The 22,334-nt window shown below is 42.8% G+C and overlaps 1 protein-coding gene across 2 annotated transcripts in view; it reads left to right on the top strand.

The window, feature by feature from the left end:
- Nucleotides 1-2,123: 2,123 nt before the first annotated feature.
- Nucleotides 2,124-22,334, top strand: part of NDFIP2 (Nedd4 family interacting protein 2) — a 46,100-nt gene continuing 25,889 nt past the window's right edge. The window contains exons 1-3 of one of the 2 annotated variants that reach the window (XM_060233631.1): nt 2,124-2,491; nt 20,008-20,167; nt 21,590-21,726. In XM_060233631.1, the coding sequence (XP_060089614.1) occupies nt 2,453-2,491; nt 20,008-20,167; nt 21,590-21,726 (336 nt within the window). In that variant the 5' untranslated portion in view covers nt 2,124-2,452. The remainder of the gene's footprint in view (nt 2,492-20,007; nt 20,168-21,589; nt 21,727-22,334) is intronic. The other variant, XM_060233630.1, reaches the window with a different exon arrangement.

The following is a 22,334-nucleotide window of genomic DNA, read 5'->3' as shown; positions in this document are numbered from 1 at the left end:
TCCAAGTACTAACCAGGGCTAACCCTGCTCAGCAGCATTTTTGTGATGAGATCGGGCTAGCCTGGGCCATCCAGGCTGGGGCAAACTAGTTAACACTGCCTCACACCAAAGGGGTTGTTTTCACTCCCAGCATCCAAGGAGGTTAGAATTTCATCTCATATTCCGACTTTTCAGTGGCATATAGAAAAGGTCATCCCTGGTTATGTTGAGAGGAAGAGCCAAGTTTAGAAGAACCTTTGGAAGTGAACCTGTTGTGCTGTCTGATAATCTGACGATTTTTTAACAAAACCTTTCCTATCTGTATAGACGAAAATGGCTTTGAGCCTACAGTACGAAAACGAGGAAGCGCATTTAAATAAACAGTTGGTCTGAAGCAACAGAACGAAGTTTGAGTCCAGCGGCACCTTTAAGACCAACAAAGTTTAATTCTGGGTATAAGCTTTGGTGTGCATGCACACTTCTTCAGATATACAAACAAGACTTCTTCGGCCATTTTATAGTGTTCGTTGCCAGGAAGTGCTAGTTAAGAGTCAAGTGGCCAAACTTGCTTAACATAAGAGCCACATAGAATAAATGTCAGATGTTTGAGAGCCACAAGAGAGAGGGAGGGAGGGAGGGAGGGAGGGAGGGAGGGAGGGAGGGAGGAAGGAAGGAAGGAAGGAAGGAAGGAAGGAAGGAAGGAAGGAAGGAAGGAAGGAAGGAAGGAAGGAAGGAAGGAAGGAAGGAAGGAAGGAAGGAAGGAAGATGGGGGATGGAGAGAGAAGATGAGGTGAAATGGTAAATCACTTCACCAAGCAGCCGGCTGGCTTGGTGAAGTGACTTAAAGACAGGAATACCTTCTCCAGTCTGGCTGACGGGGTGGGGTGAGGGGCTTCGAGAGCCAGTATGTGTGAAAGAACCACATGTGGCTCCCGAGCCACAGTTTGGTCACCCCTGGTCAAGAGGTATAAGCAGGGGTTGTTTTGTAGAAAAATAGGTAACTCATTAGCATATGCCACCCCCGCCCCCAGCCGAAAGCAACCCAATGCAAGAAAGGAGAGCTCCGGGGCAAGCAAGGCCTGATTAGACTGGCTAGAGATCCAGTCAGCCCAAGCAGGCCTTCCTTGCCTGGGGTTCTCCTTGGCCGCCTCCCCACCCGCCCACCCCCATCAAAAGGCCAGCAAGCCACCCAAAATCACATAAGAAGTGGGAAAAGGGTGGCACGGGCTTCTCCAGGGGTTAATGAGGGCTGTTGGGTGTGTGGAAAAGCTCCTGGTGGCTGGCTGGCTGCCTGCTCTCCTAATCTAGGGATTGTTATGCAGCTGCATATTAAGAACATAAGCGAAGCCATGTTGGATCAGGCCAGTGGCCCATCCAGTCCAACACGCTGTATAACACAGTGGCCAAAATTTCTGATAGATGATGATAGATAGATAGATAGATAGATAGATAGATAGATAGATAGATAGATAGATAGATAGATAGATAGATAGATAGATAGATAGATAGATAGATAGATACACACTGTGGCTAATAGCCACTGATGGACCTCTGCTCCATATGTTTATCCAACCCCCTCTTGAAGCTGTCTATGCTTGTAGCTGCCACCACCTCCTGTGGCAGTGAATTCCACACGTTAATCACCCTTTGGGTGAAGAAGTACCTCCTTTTATCCATTCTAACCCGACTGCTCAGCAATTTCATTGAATGCCCACGAGTTCTTGTATTGTGAGAAAGGGAGAAAAGTACTTCTTTCTTTACCTTCTCCATCCCATGCATAATCTTGTAAACCTCTATCATATTACTATTTAATGGACAAGGTAGGTGGGGAGGAGGAGGGGGAACCCTCAGAAAGGTTCTGGAGCTGTGCTCCTGTGAGCTCCCGCTGAATCCAAGGCCTGGGCATAAGCAACTGGGTGATACGCACAGCTGAGACTGCATCAAAGCAGTAAATAAGAGCTGTGAACAGTATTAAATTGAGTAAAGAGTGCGAAATCCCGATCCTTTGTCCAAGCTCTGGAGGGGAGGCGGCGAGGAATTCACGGGCATTGTCGCCTGCTATAACGCTTGACCAGGACAGCACTGCCTCGCAGCACCGTGGCAACCCGCAAGAAGTGCAGGTGTGAGCTGAAGGGCGTGTCGTGCGTGCGTGTCTCGGGGAAGGGGCTCCTCGCGCGTCCCTTCGCAGCCCGGCCGCCCTCCCTCCCTCCCTCTTGCCCTGCGGCTTCTCCAGCCTGCCTGGCTGAGGCAACAGAGAGCGGGGCGGGCCTGGCAGAAGGCGGGCGCGAAGGAGAGGAGGAGCCGCCGAGGTTCGCCCGAGAGAGAGAGAGAGAGGAGGAGGAGGAGGAAGCGAAGAAGAGGGAAAAAAGCGAGCGGGCAAAAGCAGGGCGGCCGCGGGGAAGAGCGCCGCAAAGCCACCGAGCTGAGGGAGGGAAGCCAAGCCGCCGCCGCCGGGCCGGAGTCGGCCGCCGCCATGGAGCACCACCACCAGCCCGCCAGTCGGTACCAAGTGGTGAGTGGAGACGGCGGGGCGAAGAAGAAGCGCAGGCCTCGGAGCCGCCCAGGCCCGGCCGGTTGGCGACGGAGGGGGGGGGGGGGAGGAGGAAGGAGCAGCCGCCTCAGCCTGCCCCCCCCCCATCAGCCCCACTCGGGGCGCCCAGGCCTCTCCCGCCGTCGCCGGGGGACGAAGGAGAGGAGCCCTTTCCCTCTCGACAATGCCCAGAGGCGAGGTCGGGCCGAGCGCTTTCGGCGTGTGAATGGGCAGCAGGCAGTCATCCGGGTTCTTCTTCTTCTTCCTCCTGAAGGGAAAGGAGGCTGGGCGACCCTCTCAAGGACTAGAGGCGCGACGTGTCCTCTATGTGGAGAGACCCCGGGTGAAACCCGCGGGGGCGAGCCTGGCCTTTCCCCCCTCCCGGTTCCTGGGCCGAGATTGAGGCACTCAGCCTGGGGATTGCACTGTAAACACAGGGGGGGGGGGGGGGGACAGAGGCGCTTGCTTCCCCGTCGCTGTCACTCTCCATTTTCCTCCTTTCCTCCCCTTCAGTAATAAATAGATGCCTTCTTGTGGACGTTGATTTGGGAAGGGAGCCGCGATGGACACAGCGGAATCATGAATAGGAGCGGGGTGTGTGTGTGTGTGTGTGTATGGGTCATTTTGTAGAGAAATAGGTGGTGGAGCTCATCCAGGGATTGTTATGCAGCTGCACCTACTATTCAATGGACAAGGTGAGGAGGAGGAGGGGGAACCCTCAGAAAGGTCCAGGAGCACAGCTCCTGCTGAATTCAAGGCCTGTTGTGTGTGTGTATATATATGCATACAGTGTGTGTGTATATCTGTGTCTGTCTCCTTCAAAACCGGGCCCCTCTCTGATGAGTTGAGGCGAGTTTAGTCCCCAGTGTATGTGTGTAGGATTGCTGAATAATTGGCTTGGTTGATTTTTAAGTAATTGATTAGTCATGCAAGATGTGTTTTAAATTGAATTAATAGCCCCCCCTCCCCTCTCTCTCTCCCCGAGTTACTGAAGGAAGAGAGAAAGGAGACTAGCAGTGACACTGAAAGGAGATTTTATTCCAGCATAAATTAACGTGGCCCACTTCTTCAGGTGCAGTTAGTCGATCCTGACTGTGCAGGACTTTTAAGCGGAAAGTAACCTATTAACCCCCCCCCCCCCGCAAATCCTAAACAGAGGGTGTGAAATGCTGCTGCTTCATTCTTCTGAGCAATATCTGTGTGTTCTGCTATTCTACCATCCTGTAAAACGCTATGAAAACAGATGTTTTTATTCAAAGCGGCATTTACAGTTTGGAACATCGGATACCAGTGTTCTGATACTCAAAATGATCAATTCACTGTGATTGTGTTATGATTATTCTGCCCCCCCCCTCGGCCCGGCAACATTAAGAGCTTTGAGGGGGGACCGTAAATCTCAAGGATATAAATTTTTAAATTCTCTTAAAAGCCTTCTGGCAACTCTTTGTGGATGTTATTAGTCATTTTTCTTTGCTAATATATGTTTGCTTCTTCTGGTGGATGTATGGGGTGACTAAAGTATGATTGTATACTAAATCTGCTTAAAGGAGATTCTTTAAAACAAATTAAGCAATTTCTGTCCATGTTGAAGATAAAAATATGTTGGAACATTTCACCCCTTCACAAACCTGTCCTGTGAGCAGATCAGGGGTTTTTTTTGGCAGGAACGCGCAGGAATGCAGTTCTGACTGGTTTGGCATCAGGGGGTTTGCAAATTAGTTAATGCTGTACTCAGAGGTCATTTTGTAGAAAAATAGATAGGGGAGCTCATCCAGGGATTGTTATGCAGCTGTACCTACTATTCAATGGACAAGGTAGGTAGGTGGGGGGGAGGAGGGGAGCCCTCCGAAAGGTTCAGGAGTTGCACCCCTGTGAGCTCCTGCTGAATTCAAGGCCTGGCTGTACTTTTCCTACAAAAAATCCTGTGTGAAACAATAATGATGTCAGGGGTGTGGCCTAATATGCAAATGAGTTTCTGCTGGACTTTTTCTACAAAAAAAGAGAAAGCCTTGGAGCAGATAATAGCATATACTAATGTTGGAAAGCTGTAGGTGGTTACTTCCTTGGGGGAGGGAGTTGTGGTTATATCATAGGTGCTTCTGTGAACTGGCTGCTTATGAGGCTTAAGGAAATAACTTCATCTCACTTAACTTGCTTGTCTGCTTGATGACTGGCAGTTTCAGAATTTGGTAATGGTATTTATAGTGAACTTGTTCACCTGCATTGTTACTGTTGTATTTTTGTTCATCAGGTGTCTGGGAAGAAAAAGTGTTCACATAAATGTATTTAAAGTGTCTTGGCAGGATTTTCACTTGCACTCAAAACGTTGAAAGAACGTATGAGCACTTCTCCGTATGTCTAACTTTATATGTTGTGTTTTTGTTGCCGAGTACTTATCTTAGGGGCATAGTTCAGGATACGTAGTGTGAGATAAATTTATCGGTGATTGCAGTTATGTCAGTTAAGAGCGCATGATTGGTGCATGCTATATAAAATTAAAGAAATTATATGCTAGGGAGCAAACTGTATCTCAGGGTGCTTGTATAGTGAGAGTGGTGAGACTTTTGTGTGTTTACATCTGCCCCTCTTAGACCAGATGTTTGCCTTGCTCTCAAAAAATCAAGAATAAGAGTAACTGGTTTTTATTTTCAGCTGAAACCAGCTGTGCAGCGTGCCAGTTATGTTTGTATGTTCTTGCGCATATGATTGTCACAAGGGCTTGTTAATCATTTTAAGCTGTTAAAAAAGGCAATGAATTATTTTTTTAAGGGTCCAGTAAATGTTTTACTGTATAAAATGTGTCAAAAGATGAAGTTGCCCAAGTACAGCAAAAGAGGAGTAGGTAAAAGATTAGTGCTGGGTTTGAATTTAAGTACTTGTGTTATTAGAAAAGTACAGTTGTGGGAAGAGATCACTATGTATCAGAAACCCCCCCAAAAATATCTGTGCTGCCTTCTCCAGGAAGGTATGGCCTTTGCATTGTCATGTTAGTTTTATATTTTATGTTTGTGTCAGAAGCAAATAGGGCTTAATATGGTTAAAGTTTATATAAGAATTATGCATCTTTCAACAAGTCAGTTAAAACCAGCTGAAACCATCCTGTATCATTTGGATCACTTCTGCACAAGCTGCCTTCCTGCTAAGTGGTAAATGGGAACATTCCAGTGCAAAAGCTTAAAGCATAGTATTACCTTTGGGCGCAAAGTCTTAAACATTTTGTTGTGCCCACAAAGCTTGTGCCCCCAAATGGTATCTTTGATGTTTTCTGAGTTTAGGAAGGGGGGGAAAGTTACCTTGATGTTACAGCAAGAAATTTGACTTTTTGCCATCCAGTTTGTGTACCAAATTTGGGTACACACACTGAAAGAGCTGAGTGCAGTTGATTATTGTGAAGGTCAGTAGGAATTGTATTAACAAATCATGCCTTCAGAACTATTTGAATATAGCCATCTGAAATCTCAGTGTCCTTGCCTTTATAAATATGGCAACATTTTTTATGGTGTGTGTGTGTCTGAAAGAAGTGTCTAATTGCTTTCTTAAAATTCTCTGCCAGGACATTGGAAAATCCTGTGGTTAAAGTGAAGCTTATGAACCCAGAGTCTGTCTTGGAAAGAATAAATATATTGTCACCTTAATTCTCAATGTGTTTTTCTTGGAAATAAGCCCCAGTATAATTACTGTTGTTTACTTACATTTTGATCTTCAGGACACAGTTAAGATGCAATAGTACATGTACAAGTCATGACTGGTTTGCTGTTCTCGGCTTTCCAAGGAACTCCATCTCCACCTGTACTGTGAGCTACATCTTTTAAAACGTTACGCCAGCCCCTGTGTGTGCATATAATGGGCTAAAAATGTGTTAGATGCTTCAGAAGGAAGTCTTTGATACTTCCTTTTTCAGAACTGCACAGAAGATGCCTTTTGCACAGCACAGCAGCTGGGATGCGCAGCAGGATTCTTGTGGTGGCTCCTGAGAACTGCTTCTGTATACAAGCTCGTAAACACTGTCATTAGCTGTGTTTATGATTACCACAAATGTATAAAGCTGCAAGTCGGGATTCTTAACCCAGCTGATGGTGCATTTTCATGCCACCAAAAATGAGGCAAGCAAAATGTGTCATAATCCTGCATACAGGTTGGTGCACAGTTAGGTGCAGTAGTTGGAACTCCCTGGCTCAAATCTCAGTAGACCTGTGAATTTCCTGGGTGATCTTAGACCAGGGGTGGGGAACCTCAAGGGCTGTATGAAGCCCTTGAGGTCACTTGGTGTGGCCCTCGGGGGTTGCTGGGCCGAACCAAGCCATGTGGCAGCCTCCCTGGGGCTTGGCTGGCCAGCAAGGATCGTGGGGCCCAGCTGCACTGTGTAGCAGCCTCCCTGGGGCCAGGCAGGGATCACAGGGCCCAGATGTACTGTGTGGCAGCCTCCCTGGGGCCTGGCCGACCGGCCAGAATTGCTGCAGGGCCTGGAAAAGTTACTGTCACAGTTCAGTTTGCACTTGATAATCCCAGATGGTGTGGCCTAATATGCTAATGTGTGTGTGGCCTAATATGCTAATATTAAGGGACGTGGTCTAATATGCTACTGAGTTCCTGCTGGGCTTTTTGTACAAAAAAAGCCCTGGACCTATGCATTTGCCTAGGGCAGCGGGCCGGGTGTGTGCGTGCCAGATTAGGCTCTCCCCACATGACTTCAAATAGAAAAACAATTATTTGCATATAATTTTGCTGGCCTGAATCATTCTCCCTCGGCAGAGCACTGTTTTTAAAGTTGATAATTTTTTTATGGCCCGCAAATGTTATAAATATCCATATGGCCCTTGGCAGAAAAAAGGTTCCCCACCCCTATCTTAGACCACACCTGTCTCTTCACCTTAGCTGCTACAGTGATAATATCTATCTACTGAGAGATTGTTAATTAGCACTGTACATACACTGTTGTACAAAATCCAGGACATTTTTTGAACAGGAATGCAGTTCCAGATGGCTTGGCATCAGGGGATGTGGCCTAATATGCAAATATTCCTGCTGGACTTTTTTTTACAAAAAACCCCTGTGTGAAACAATGGTGATGTCAGGGGGTGAGACTTAATATGCAAAGGAGTTGCTGGGCTTTTTCTAAAAAAAAAAAAAAGCCCTGACAAAATTGTTATTTTACTTTTGTAAACTTGTCTTTTACTGTTGTAAGTCTTTTTCCCCCCTGTTCTTGAAATGTCTGCTTACTGCTGCCTCCTCTAGGGATTATATCTCCAGGTATCTTTGTTCCAGGTAACCCAGTAATTTTCCTTCTCTCTTTTTCTATAGTAATGTTTCATGTACTGAACTAGTTTTCCGGGCATTTATTGAAGAAATGAGTTGGCTGCTACTGCACTAATTTGTGGTGACCTTAGAAATGAATTGGGTAATCAGTTGTTGATAAAACAAGGAAACAATGCAGAAGACTATATCCTGTTCTTCCAAGCTCACATACAAAACAAAAGAAGCGTAACTGTGAGAGACATTGCTTCTACATTCCAATGCTTTAAAACAGAACTCCCCCCCCCCTATGTATAAGTCTGTAAAGCTGAGTACTAAGTCCACCATTTTGTTTTTTGACATAGCCCCCACCTGCATAGCATAACATTACGTGGTAAGTCACATAATGGAATTGGGAGCTGCAGCTAGTGCATAGTATAATATATAGCTATGTTAATAATGGCATTTTCCTCACATAAATCTGTACTGAATTTTGGTTATTGCCATGAATTCAGAAACTTCCATAATTTTTCTGGTAAACACAAGCAGTCATGCCATGTTTGGCATTTATAATAAAAAGGGAAGCAGTCCCAAGAAAGTCTACTGAGAAGTAAGCACCCTTTCATTGAATATCTAATAAGTGTAGCCAAGATTACCTATTTTTGTCCTTTTAGTAGCAGTGTTTCTTACTGTCTTTTGGGGAATCCTACGTTCCTTGGAAGCATATTGGAAATTTTCACAATAAAAAAGATCTGTAATAGTATAAAGGCTTCCCTGCAAGTCAGCTTTTCTGGTGCTTCTGATGTTCCCACAAGGGAGTTCATGTGTGTGTACTGGAAGTAATCTCTTTCGCATTGAGCCAGCAAGATTGACCCAGTAACATGAGTATGTCCTAAAGCAGGAGAGGCTGGATGTCAATCATGTTGAGGGTCTGGTGTTTGTTAGTTTATGTTAACTGGGCTGAAACACAGTTAACATAAACTAACTAACATAACATAAACTAACAAACACCAGAACCAAACTAACAAACACCAGACCCCAATTTGTGACTCTTTTAATCTGCTAAAAAAACATTTCCATGACTCTGCTTACTAACTCACTGCCCACTACTTCTATATTTAGGGCAGCTTGCCAATCCATGCTTTTGTCTGATGAAGTGTGCTTCTAGCACACGAAAGCTTATATTCTGAATAAAACGTTGTGGGTCTTAAAGATGCAACTTGACTCTTGCTTTGTTCTACTGCTTCAGACCAACACGACTGCCCACCTGGATCTATTCCAGACCTAGTCAGCAGACTGGTACTAGATGTCCTTCTCTATTGACAAAATTGTGCATGCCCTGACTTGACTTCCAAGGATGGTATTCCCATGTGGTTGTACTAAATGTATATGTGTGTAGCTCTCCTGGCTTGATTCTAAAATAGGCCTTCCCCCCGCCCCCACATGTCGTACTGTCATCTGGAAATTCAAAGTGCTTCCCCATTCCTAATCTCTTATGTACTGCAGTCTTCATAGTCAGGAGGATGTTGCAGAATTCCGGTTCCACTGTATTGCCTGTTTCCCTTGAACAAAGCAGGACTCAAGGAGCACCTTTAAGATCAACAAAGTTTTATTCAGAATGTAAGCTTTCGTGTGGGTCTCTAAGCACACTTCCATCAGACGAGAGGATCAGGTATTCAGAACGTAAGCTTTCGTGTGCTCTCTTTGTTGGTCTTAAAGGTGCAGGTTGACTCCTGCTTTGTTCAACGGCTTCAAACCAACCCGGCTGCCCTCTTGGATCTGCCTGTTTCCTTGTTCTCCCTCCCCCTGCCCCTGTCTTCACCTAGGCAATTTTCATTGGTAAACACAATAATTAATAGTTGCGAATTCTTGTTTAGCGATCACTTTTTTTCTTTTTTTTTATTGGCAGGGTATATTCTTTTTCTCCCAAATAACCGTTTGGTTTAATTAACTTCCATAATCACAGGAGTAGAAGGTTGTGATTTGAGGCACGCTTCGCCTGACTGTGGCATAGGAATTAACCGCATAGATAATTACAGGGACAGCAAAGCATGCGACGCTCAGTTTGCATGCTTGGAAAAAGTTCACTTTGCATATTATTATTGTCTGTGTCGCACTGGTTAGACTGGATGGCTTTGGAGCTGTATTCTGATTAAGAGCTGGGGTCAGATGGACAACATGGCTGCCATTTGGGGGTGTAGCTATAAAGCACCTACAAAATTCACACCTAGCATTATGCGGGTGTGAATCTTTCTCTCAAACTAATTTGTCCCATAGACCTATATAATTATTTTCCTGTTAATATACATATGCAGTATATGAACAAGAACATGAGTCACCTTTAAGTCATCACCAACTGGGCCAGGCTTATGTTCATATACGTTTGCTTAGCGATAACGTCTCTTTTTTCTCCTCTCCTCCCAATCTATATTTTCCCTACTGTGTATAAGCAGGTGATGTAACAAAGTCTAGAAATAGCACTGATATTTTTAAACAGGTTGGGCTTACTGTTTGTCTACGGGCTGGAACCTCTGCATTTGATGCCTTGATGTTATTTCATTAAGACAGTAGAAGTGACGGCTTCTTGTAAGAGACAAAATCCAGGATGTTTATTTTAGCTGTGATTTGGAAGTATAGTGGTACTAGATGCTTCCCTGCCATACACCCCCTGCCCCTTCAATTATAGAAGCAAAGGCAGAAGTTTGTGTTCTTTTACATTACATACATATATTTTTTTTTAAAAAATTAAAAATCCTGCAAGCATTTCTCTTACTGGGCAGTGTGAGCAGGGCCGGCCCTGGCACTAGGCAAGTTAGGCAATTGCCTAGGGTGCTGGCCTTCTGGGGGTGCCAAATTGGGCACCCCCATGTGACTCGGTGACATTATTGGTGCGGGCACCAGAATTTAGCTTGGCCTAGGGTGCCAGACAGTCTAGTGTGAGCCCTGAGTGTGAGTAGGAATGACCAGTATTATTTTCTTCCACACTGCAGATGTGAAGGGAAGAAGAGGCTGAGAGAAAGATTATTTTGACATTGAATGTCAGGTCCAGAGATTGCAGATATATTAGAGGATGATACTGAGGTAGTATGACAAATTTATGATGTAATCCAACATAATTTTTTTTGAGGGGGAGGGGAAGGGAATTTCAACCTCCCTGTATTTAAGTCTTCATAGTCCAGACAAATAAGGTACGGTATATAGATTTTTGAAATACACAACATCAACCAAAAAATCCTTACCTAAATCAACTGAAATCTTTGTTCATTCATCTTGAAAATGGACAGTGTAGCAAAAATAAAAATAAAAATCTTCCCCTCAAAAATATCTCTTTAAGTTTCATCAGCAATGCTAAATTTAATAGAAACCTCCATATATACCACTGCTGGCAGTCAGCACTAGATGGGCGGCAGATCCGTTGTACTCTGTTTGCCTGTGCTTTTGTTATACTTGTAGTGTAATATGGAATTCCGGATAAAACAGGAAGCTAGGATATACGTGTTGTTCTAGTTTTTGGCTATTTCTGTTATAGTGAGGCAATGTCTCAACAGGCTAGAAATCTGTAAGACCGAACTAATATCAAATTGGGCAACACCAGTGGAACTCTGGCTAATTGGGTTTTTATTTGGCTGAACTTTCAACATGCTGGTATTAACACACATTGAAAGCATTTGTGCTTATTTATTATGCTCATTTGAAAAACAGTTATTTCCCTCTTTTGCTACGTTGAGGCTGAAAGTGGTTTATTGCATAATTCTCCCCCTTCTACCATATCCTCACAACAACCACCGAACTGCGAAGAAAGATGGACTGAGAAAGTGGGACAGGCCCACAGTCACCTGATGAAATTCCATGGCAGAGCAGGTGTTTGAACCGGATTGTCCCAGGTCCTAGTCCAACACTATAACCACTACGCCATACCAGAGTTTAACATGCTTGAGAGAATTGTACTATCTTGGGTTTTAACCCAGAAGAATGTCTGTTTCTCCTTGTGAGTGCTTCAGAATTTCAAGGCTGCCTGGTAATACCCAGGTCTATGTGAAGAAGGCTGCAGATTTATACCCAGCCCTCTCTTAATCAGAGACTCAGAGTGCCTTACAATCTCCTATATCTTCTCCCCCCACAACAGATGCCCTATGAGGACAGCTTTGTGAGAGCTGTGGCTAACCCAGGGCCATTCCAGCAGCTGCAAGCGGAGGAGTGGGGAATCAAACCCGGTTCTCCCAGTTAAGAATCCACACACTTAACCACTACACCAAACTGGCTCTCTGTTATAGTGAAGATCCCAGACATCCCCAGCCCTTCTCCCTAGCTTGTGTGAACACTACAAATTCAGAATGAAAGAACTGCAAAGACTACTGGAAAATGGTGGAATGTGTCTCGATCATAGAATATTGACAAGAACGTAAATATCTGAGGGTGAACAAGGTGAAATTGAATTCTGACAAGACAGAGGTAATGCTTGTTGGGAATGCCAAGATCTTGAAGCACACTTTTGCTTTCTGTGTTTGATGGTGTCCTGCTGATGTTGGCTGACTTGATTCAGAGCCTAGAGATTATTAGTAGAGAAACGAAGTTAATGTAGCTGCAAAAAATGCTTCTATCTTCTTTTGGCCCAGAATGTGCTCCCGACTTTATTTCAGCAATGGCAAAGAGGAAGGGCTGTGGCCTAGTGGCAGAGCATCTGCTTGGCATGCAGGAGATCCGAGGTTCAATTCCTGGCATCTCCACCTAAAAGGACCAGGCTGTAGGTGATTTGAAAGACCTGGACCTGATACCCTGGAGAGTCCTGTTGCATTGTTACTGGAGGGTTTGTGGTATCTGATTGTTTTCTGTATTTTGTCATTTGCCTTGAATCTCAGTGACATAGGCACACTGATAAATAAAAGGGAAAAAAAATTCCAGCAGTCAGTAATCTTTGCTGACCCTTTTGTTGTGGACCCTTTTGTTGTATTTTTGGCTTTTTAGTACATTTGAATTAAATCATATGATTTTGTGATTACAGTAATTTATTGATTTTATTTTTTTTTTTTTTAAATGAAGATAAATGTGCTGTTTGTAATTCCTATGGCCCAGTCTTTAGGGGAATAGCTTTTCTAAACAAGTTTAATTTTAAATATTGTGTTGGCTTAAAAAAAACATGCTTCCAGAACTTCTTAAGCTTTTTGTTCATTCATAATCACTGAAAAAATTTTCCTAGTCATAAGGCTTAGGAAAATGTTAAAATGCGTTTTATTCCCCCTGTAATGATATGACTGTGATAGATAGCTTAATTCTTGTGACTTGTGCACATTGGTCCATAAACATTTGCCGTTACTGGTATTCTTTGTGTTCTTATGTTGATGTTTTGATACCTTGATTTGTTAGATCAAGTTTGGCAGTTATTGCTGACAATAAGTCCTGTGGAGCAAATACCCCTGACTCAATCCAGCATATATTGCTTGATTGTTCTTTATACCATAACCTCCGTAAAGATTTATTTGGCAAGCTTTCTTTTTCTCCAGATTTGTCCATTCTGCCACCCTGTTATTATTTATTGAGTGATACTGAGGGGGTGGTTAGTGAGGCTGTGGCAAAATTTCTGGCTGACATCCTTAAATTTAATTCTGACCATATTTGAATGCATCTGTAAGCTCGGTTTTATCTTGATTTTATCTCCAATGTTTAAATTTTTATATTCTGTGTATTTTTATCTGAATCTATTATGCCATTAAAGGTTTGGTATGGTATGGTAATAAGTTTGGAAGGGACAAAAAAAGTCCCAAAAATTCAGAAACAAAATTATCTATATTAAAGTAGAAAATCTAAACATATAGCAGAAGATCCATAAAGTAGAATATAATGCCGCAGTCCACCACAAGTCCAGTAAACAAAATCTGAAACAAAGCTGACATAGATGACTTGCACAATGTGCAAAGAATTCCAGCAACTTGTCTTCCACAGTTAATTCAGTGTCTATGAAGATATCCATAATCAATAGAGACTGATTCCAAGGCAAAGCACCTATTATAATTTACTCCATCTCCTGTGTAAAATCTCTCTACTGCGGTTTGATAGCAACCATTTTGGATTATTCCTTTTTCAAGAGGTTATAATACAACTTCAAAAAATGGAATCAGAAATATGGTCAGTAACCACTGAATATAAGCAATTTTCATATGGAGCACAAACACCTATGCAGACTTATAAGGCACAATAGCAATGTTTATGAACATATGAAGCTCTTTTATACTGAATCAGACCCTCGTTCCATCAAAGTCAGTATTGTCTACTCAGACTGGCAGTGGCTCTCCAGGGTCCCAAGCTGAGGTTTTCACGCCTATATGCCTGGAGCCTCTTTAGTTTGAGATGCCGGGGATTGAACCTGGGACCTTCTGCTTATCTAGCAGATGATCTACCACTGAGCCATCATTCCTCCCCGAGCCACTGTCCCTCCCCAGACTTGTGGTGGGCTGTGGTGTTCTACTTTATGAAACTTTTGCTATATGTTTTGACTTTCTATTTAAATATAGATTATTTTATTGCTGAATTTTTGGGAGTATTTTTGGTCTTTCTGTACTGTTAACCTCCCCACCCTGTTTTTTTTTTAAATTCACAGTAAGTTTGGAGCTGATCTCTTCTCCATATGGATATTTTTAAATATATGTGCATTTGTGCATGTATGTGTTTGTTCGTGTGTTTGTGTGGCACTTGGAAGTCATGACAGTCCCTGGTGACTGACCTGTTCAGGGAGGTGGCTGAATAAAGCCTGCCCTGCCTCCCAACTCCTGATATTCCAAGGAGGTCTCCCATCCAAGCACTTGCCAGGGTCCACCCTGCTTAGCTTCTGAGATCTAATGAGATCGGGCTTGCCTGGGCTATCCAGGTCACGGCCCATAGACCCATTTTTAACTTTCAGATGCAGAAGTAAATCTCATTGTATCCGGTTTCAGAGGGTAGTTGTGTTGGAGTGTGGTAGAACAATTAGATTCAAGTCCAGTCTTAACTTGAAGAGCCAGTTTGGTGTAGTGGTTTAGTCTGCGGGCTCTTATCTGGGAGAATCAGGTTTGATTCCCCACTCCTCCACTTGCAGCTGTTGGAATGGCCTTGGGTCAGCCATAGTTTTTGCAGGACTTGTCCTTGAAAGGGCAGCTGCTGTGAGAGCCCTCTCAGCCCCACCTACCTCACAGGGTGTCTGTTGTGTGTGGGGGGAGAAGATATAGGAGATTGTAAGCTGCTCTGAGTCTCTGATTCAGAGAGAAGGGCGGGGTATGAATTTGCAGTCTTCTTCTATTCAGATAGATCCAAGTGGGCAGCCATTTGAATAAAACTTCGTTGGTCTTAAAGGTGCACCTTGGCTCCCTACTGTGTCCCTATTCAGTTGAACTCAAATTCAGCAATCTCTATGTTGTAATTTCCCCTTGAAGTTTCTTTGTTTGAGAATGGCCACCTTAAGTCATCAGTGGAATGATGGGGAAGATTAAAAAGTTTTCCCACTGATTTGCATGTTGTGGTTTTTTATGTCAGTTTTATGTCAGTTTTATGTCCATTTATTCTTTTTTTATAGAGACTGACTTGTTCTTTCAATGCAGAAAGTGGAAGGGCATTGCTGACATTTGATGGTGTATATAATGTTGGAAGATGAACAAGTGAATGAACCAGAGATGGTGTACCTGGTGGTCTTAAGTCTGATGATTGTGCTGTCAGAATGGATACAGTGACAGAATTGGCATCTTGGTTTGTTGCAGGCCCTAGTCCCAGAGTCTGTCCATCTATTGCTATGGGTGAGAAGTTGTTTAAGGTTAGGAGGCTGTCTGTGGGCCAGAAATGGTTTGCCTCCCAATGCCTGTGAGTGGAGAGTATTGTTGTCCAGCATAGACTGTAGGTTGTTAATGATGTGGTGAACTGGATTGAGCTGAGAGCTGTATGCGACTGTGGTGTTCTGTTGTTGTTTCATTTGGGCCTGTTTTGTAGCAGATTATCCCTTATCATTCTTGTTGTGTTGATCTGTTTCCTTACTACATCAGGTGGGTATTGTAATTCCAAGAATGTCTGATGTAGATCCTGCAGGTGAGAATCTCGGTCTGAGGGATTGGAACAGATGCTGCTGTAGCACAGAACTTGAGTATAGACAATGGATTGTTCGGTGTGTTTAGGCTGGGTGACTGGAGGCATGTAGGGGTGTTTGGTGATAAGGAGGTTTCTAGTATAAGGTGGTTCTATGCTACCATTATGTATTTGTACAGTGGTGTCCAGAAAGTGCATTTTTTTGGCTTCAATTGGTTCATGGTCCAAATGATAAACATCTAAGTCTCAGGTAAAAAATGGTTCATGGTCCAAATGATCAACATGCCATCAGTAAGTCTCAGGTAAAAATGTAGTGTTAAACGGATGGGAACTGAGGAAGTGCTGTTCCAGATTAGCCATGAAAATTAGCCATGAAAATGTTGGCATATTGTTGTGCCATGTGGGTGCCCTTGGCTGTACTATTGACCTGAAGAAATAAATCTTTACCAAAACTGAAGTAGCAGCAAGCAGAATGGATAAAAATCAATGGGGGGTTGTTGTTTTTTTAATTAAATTGTATTTTTAATTTTAAATTGGATTTTGTTTGATAAAATGTTTTAAGATACATTATAGCCCATTATGAAATGATTATTTTTTTGTTTATGCAGTGTGAGATTTGTGCAAGAGAAGTGATCCCTGCCAAGTGAAAAGAAGGATAGCTCTTAAAAGAGGAGTGATCCTTGGTCTGTGCATATAGAAGGATTTGGGGAACTTGATTGTATGTTCCTGCAGGCTAGACTTTAAGAGTCAGTGAAACTAAGAAACCTGTTCTTGCAGGCTAGACTTTAAGAGTCAGTGAAACTAAGAAACCTGTGCTTGTGTGTTTAAGCAGAAACTGAAAAGAAAGCTTCTCTAAAAGTTTTAAAAAAGCTTTCTGAATAGCAGAAACACTTAACTTGTTGGCAACAAATTATTTGGATTTAGTGTGATTGCAAAGTTCCCTTAGTTTCATTATAGGCTCACCTCATACATCCTAGCCCTGATTCCACCTTACTTTTCCCCCTCTAAGTTAAATAAAACTCATTTATTTTGAACTTTCAAAAGCCTCTCACATGCTGTTTCAGAAGCTGAATATGATAAGGGGATTGTATTTCTTCCCTCGGTTCCCTGGGCTGGGCAAGCATCAAAATACATATATTAAAGTGACTAGGTGGGACAGCCCGTAGACACAAACAGATATAGTCCCAAACAGATGAGAAGAAAATAGATGTAGGGGCTGCTCAGCAAGAAGGAAGGTTGAGGGGAAAGAGAAAATCCTGTGTGTAAGCAAGGGAAGAGGGCAAGATCACCACAGCCTTTATGTAGAAAACCGGAATATAAATAAAACCTTAATGACTAGTGATTTAAATCACAATTTGATTTAAATCAAATCCACCCTGGTTGTGGATAAGGACAAACTAGCAGTGCTTGGTAGCAAGGTTGGCTCTGGTTTGAGGGTTGGTGTTCCTAATAGATTATAGTCCATCATTGTGGGGGTGTTGATGTATAGAGTGTCATCATCCATGATGTCAAAATAGTGTTTCCTGGACAATTGTTAACTGAGATTGTACTTTTCTCAGGAAGTCTGTGGTGTCTTGCGCATAACTAGGGGCTTTGATGGCATAGGGTCTGAGAATAGCATGGTGACTGTGTCTCACAATTGGGCACCCTAGGTGGCTGGGCTTCTGTATTTTGGCCAGAAGATGTCTGGTCAAGGTTCTTGTGGCGTGTCCATGTATGTGTGTGGATAATTCCTTCACAATTCCTGTTACGCAGGAGACCCACTTATTTTAAATGATTCCAATGTACTTGTGATTAATTTACTTATTATGCATTTACTTGTTAAATTTTGCTGAGTTTTTAGTGGCGAGGGGGAGGGAAATCTTGCAAAAAGAACGTGCAGTTTGATGAAAGTTCAGAATACAATTCAGAAATTTTCCAACTGGCTGCATTTTTTTGGTGTTTACATATAGCAAATTACCTTTTTGAGTTGGACATCATTAACAAGAGGAACCTAGACTGCATAAGTAAAAAATAGAATCTGAACAGAAAGAACATGAGAGTCAGAAAGACCAGTTTATATAACTCTCCATGCCTGTACATCTTCAGAGTTTGCTGACTTAGAAATGGAGAAACTAGAACTCAGAAATTCCCTTATTCAGATAATCCCACAATTCCAGACCTCTACTTCTTAACTCGTACACATCCTAGTCTTATTTTTGCTTTTGTTTGCTCAGATCTACACTTTGCATGGTTATTATGTTTCTCTACAAAGGTTGCAGAATTATTTTGAATTCAGAATTGAGTTTAATCTGCATGCAGCTATTTTTTCCAAGGGACAGGTTCTTGGAGTTTGATACATTTTGGGCAAAATCTACTTGAAATCTGTCATCGCACCTAACATTCTCTGAAAGTTGAAAAGCATAACAGATATACAGATATCAACAACAATGTATAAACATTTATAAAATCCCCAGGGCAAATAAATAGGCTGGATATATTTTCTTTTATTTATTTCTTTTATATATTTCCCGCAGCTGCTGGTTGGGTGGACAACTATGGGTCAGAAAACAAGTTGAAGTTTATTATTCTGCAACAGCTTGGTATTTGTGTTGTGTTTGTGTTGAGCTTTTGGAAAGTCTGGAGGCGTTGGATAGTTTCTCACATTGTATTCACAGCAAGGTAATTGTTTTGTGAGCCTTTAGCGCATAACTTTTGTAACTAGTTATAGAGGATGGTGGAGGAATTTTTTTCCTCTGTTGAAGCAAAAGTTTATTTATAAACCATCAGCCTGTGACCGGACATTAGTTATTGCAAGATCACCCTTGGCTCATAGTGTAAGTGATAAGTAGTTGCTGTTAATGAACCCAATAGGGGGTGAAACCATCTTTTCTGATCACCATTCTTTCCGCTGTCACCTGTTCCCAGATAATTTTTCTCCTCCTTGAACGTACTGTTATCCTGGCTGCCATTGACATTCATTTCCTCCTAACCCCTAGAACTCGCTTAGATGTTTTTATTACATTTGCTGTTTCCTGAGGGACCTTAGTGTATGTGGGGCTATCCAATTTTATCCTCAGCGGTTTTTGAAGTAGGGTAGGTTGAGGCATAGACGATCTCAAAATCACCTGAATAGAAGTTTGCACCCAGATCACATATGTCCAGATCAGATATGTTTCCAGTATAACACAGTGACTGCTCAGAAAGCCAGTACATGAATACGCTGTGCAGTTGTTCCTGTAAAAATTCTAACTAGGGAAGAATCTCTGAATTGGGAAAAAGAAGCCCAGGAAGTAATTTGGAGTCATAGTCTGACATCCTTCCTAACTATAGCTGGTGGAGTGAAACCTGCCATGTGGTGTTTGCCACCCCCATTCCTATTCCTTTACTGAGTGATTGTAGTTAGATTTAAGTTTTGTTTGTTCCCTGGACCTAAAAACTGGAGGGTTATGGTTATGGAACTGAGCTATATCTTGGCAGAACTAGTACATTTTATGATGTAATGGTGTATGCAGATACTGGCATGTTATAAAATGTAAGGCATTGTTTGTGCAAGTGAAGAGATGAAGGTCTGAAGGCCCCTTTCAGATTATGTTGGTGATGTGACTCCTCCCCGCACTGTTCAGATAGCAACAGAATCATGGAGTTGGAAGGGACCTCCAGGGTCATCTAATCCAGCCTCTTGCACAATGCAGGAAATTCACAGCTATCTCATGCCCACACCCCCAGTGACCCTGCTCCATGCCCAGAAGATAGCAACCCCCCCCCCCCTCCAGGATCCCTAGCCAAACTGGCCTAGAAAATTGCTTCCTGACCCCAAACCCATAAGACCCTGATCAGCCGCAAGAACTGAGCACTGATGCAGCCCTGGCTCTCATGGGAGATAGCCACATTGTGGTTCTTTCCTACATCAGTGTTGCTTCAGTCTACAGAGAGAGAGGAGGGGCACTTTTGCATGTGCTAAATAAAGCACTTTTAATCCACTTTCAGTGCACTTTCCAAATGAATTTTGCCAGTTTGCACAGTAAAATCAAGTTGCAAAGTGCATTGAAAGTGGATTGAAAGTGCATTATTTAGAGAGAGAGAGCGCACAGTACAGGGAGGTGGTGATTCCTAAGAGAGAGAGTCCCAGATTTCCTTTGCCCATGCTGAGAAAAACCCTATGCCGTGGCATTTCAAAGGACGTGTTGTGTTAGAGTACAAGAGCATTCTCTGACTGAATTTGTTTCTTCTGTCTCTTAAAGCTTCATAATGAAGATGATCCCTCAGAATCATCAGTGGCTGAACAGCCATCCACCTCTACAGAAACTGCACCTGCAGCGCAAACAGAGGCAGCATTACCTGAAGCAGATGCTTCACCTCCACCTTACTGTAGTATTGCTGTTGAAGCAGCTGCAACATCAGGTATTTCCTGTCGGTGACATAATCCCTTTAGTTATTTTTACCATTTATAACCTTAATAGGTATTTTTAGCATCGTCGGAGGAGTAAATGGGGCTTGAATAATCTCAGCCGGAAGTGCATGGTGTTGCCATCTCGTTATGTCTCCTGTCTTTGTCCTGTTTTAAAAGATGACCTGCAAAACGTCTTTTGTGCAGGAGCTCAGATGGCTTCCAAAACAGTGCTTTATATGCTTAATGGCTACACTCAAATAGCATTCGTGACTTTTCTTCATACAAGTGAAACTGCTAGTCCTAGTGAAATCCAAACCATAGTCTTGTCACTTGAACTTAGTCGATCGATTGCATAAATTCTGAATTTGTATAGGATGGAAAGCAGTTGATCTAAAAAAAAGAAGCATGCTTTCTTTGGCTCGAGAGGATACATGTATGTGTCATAACAAGCACCAATTTGCAACAGAAGGGACAGAAGGAAAACACACAGCAGGCATAGCTTCATTTGTAAACTAAGGTCTGAAGTCCCAGTTTGTTTTGAACCTCTGTGCTCTTCTTCATGAGAGCTGAAAGTCATGTGCTGTGTAGAGAGTCAGTATGGTGTAGTAATTAGCAACGCTTTTTTTGAGCAGGAGCACAGTTTTGGCTGGCTTGGTGTCAGGGGGTGTGGCCTAATATGCAAATGAGTTTCTGCTGGGCTTTTCCTGCAGAAAAACCCTCTGTGAAACAATGGTGACATCAGGGGACATGACCTAAGGCGTTCCTGCTGGGCTTTTTCTACAAAAAAAGCCCTAGGCATTAGAGTGTTAGACTAGGATCTAAGAGACTTGGGTTTGGATCCCCCCTCTGCCATAGCAGCTCACTTGGTAATCTTGGACCAGTCACGTACTCTCAGTCCAACCTCCCTCACAGGATTGTTGTGGGGATTAAATGGAGGAGACAAGATGGATGTAAGCTGTTTCATTTCCCCATGGGGTAAAAAGGCAGGATATAAATGAAATATATCGATGTGCAATTTATAGAAGAAATGATCGGCTCACATATAGAAATTAAAATACAGAGTGTATCTTTATATAAAGGCAATGATAAGCTTACAAACAAGCTCTTGAAAAAAAGCTATATTAATTACGAATGCTATTATGCCTTGTAACTGGAAATTTTGATGTTGGTTCTCTGAAGCCTTCCTCTGTTTTGTGCCAGTCAGCAAATCTGTGATTCCTCCAAACTCTTACAAAGTGAGGAGTCACAGACATGGTAATTTACACAAAGCAGATTATAATGAGAATGTAAAACCACACATTGGAATTTCCCATGAGAGCACTCAATAGCATTTGTGATGAATACTGCTTTTTCCAGAGCATTATGAATTGTGATTCTCCAGGTAATTGAATATTTGGCCTGCAAAAAGTGAACCTCTTTGTCTTCTCTTCTAGAAATGGAATCGCCTAATGACTTTTACCCAGTGCCACCTCCGTACAGTGTAGCTACCTCTCTTCCCACTTACGATGAAGCAGAAAAGGCCAAAGCCGCAGCAATGGCGGCTGTTGCAGCGGAAGCAGCGGCCCAAAGAGTGAGTGAACCATTTGTGAAAAGCACACATACCTATGGACATGTAGTTAAGGCTGGCTTCAGGATTTGCATGTTGGCCGCATTAAGATGTTATGGAGAATCTCTATTGTGGCAGGAATAAAAAGGCTTGTTTGCTCCACTCTCTTCTCCTGTTGCATACGGAGCATGATTGAACACTTCCTGCCTCAGACAGCTTTTCAGTCCCAGTTTAGAAATCTCAGTTGGTGAAGGAAACCCAACTCCCCTACACCCAAATACATCCTGGCAACTTGGAGTGTATCCAAAGCTTCCTGAAGCAGGAACCGTTTAGTTGTGTTCTGCATGCACAGGGGCAAAGGAAGGAGTGTTTGAATGCAACAAACAACTTGCATTTGTGCTCCTCGTGAACAAGCCGAGGTTTGCTTTGCCTGAATGTGGCCATTACCTCATCATTCTTGCCGTTTGTTAAGACATGTGTTGGTTATCCAGAATAATAAAGGCTGAACTTGTTTTTAATAAATCTGTGTGGAGAACACCTTGAAAATGAAGTATGACCATTAAGTGCTTTCTGTTAATTAAAACTGGCCAGCTGGACAGCCTTGAGGTTATCTTCATGTTGTATATATTTGT

The sequence above is a fragment of the Heteronotia binoei genome, chromosome 3 (genome assembly GCF_032191835.1).
Source record: "Heteronotia binoei isolate CCM8104 ecotype False Entrance Well chromosome 3, APGP_CSIRO_Hbin_v1, whole genome shotgun sequence".
Lineage (NCBI taxonomy): Eukaryota > Metazoa > Chordata > Lepidosauria > Squamata > Gekkonidae > Heteronotia > Heteronotia binoei.
The sequence above is the reverse complement of the archived record's forward strand: the minus strand, read 5'-3'. Positions and strand labels throughout refer to the sequence as shown.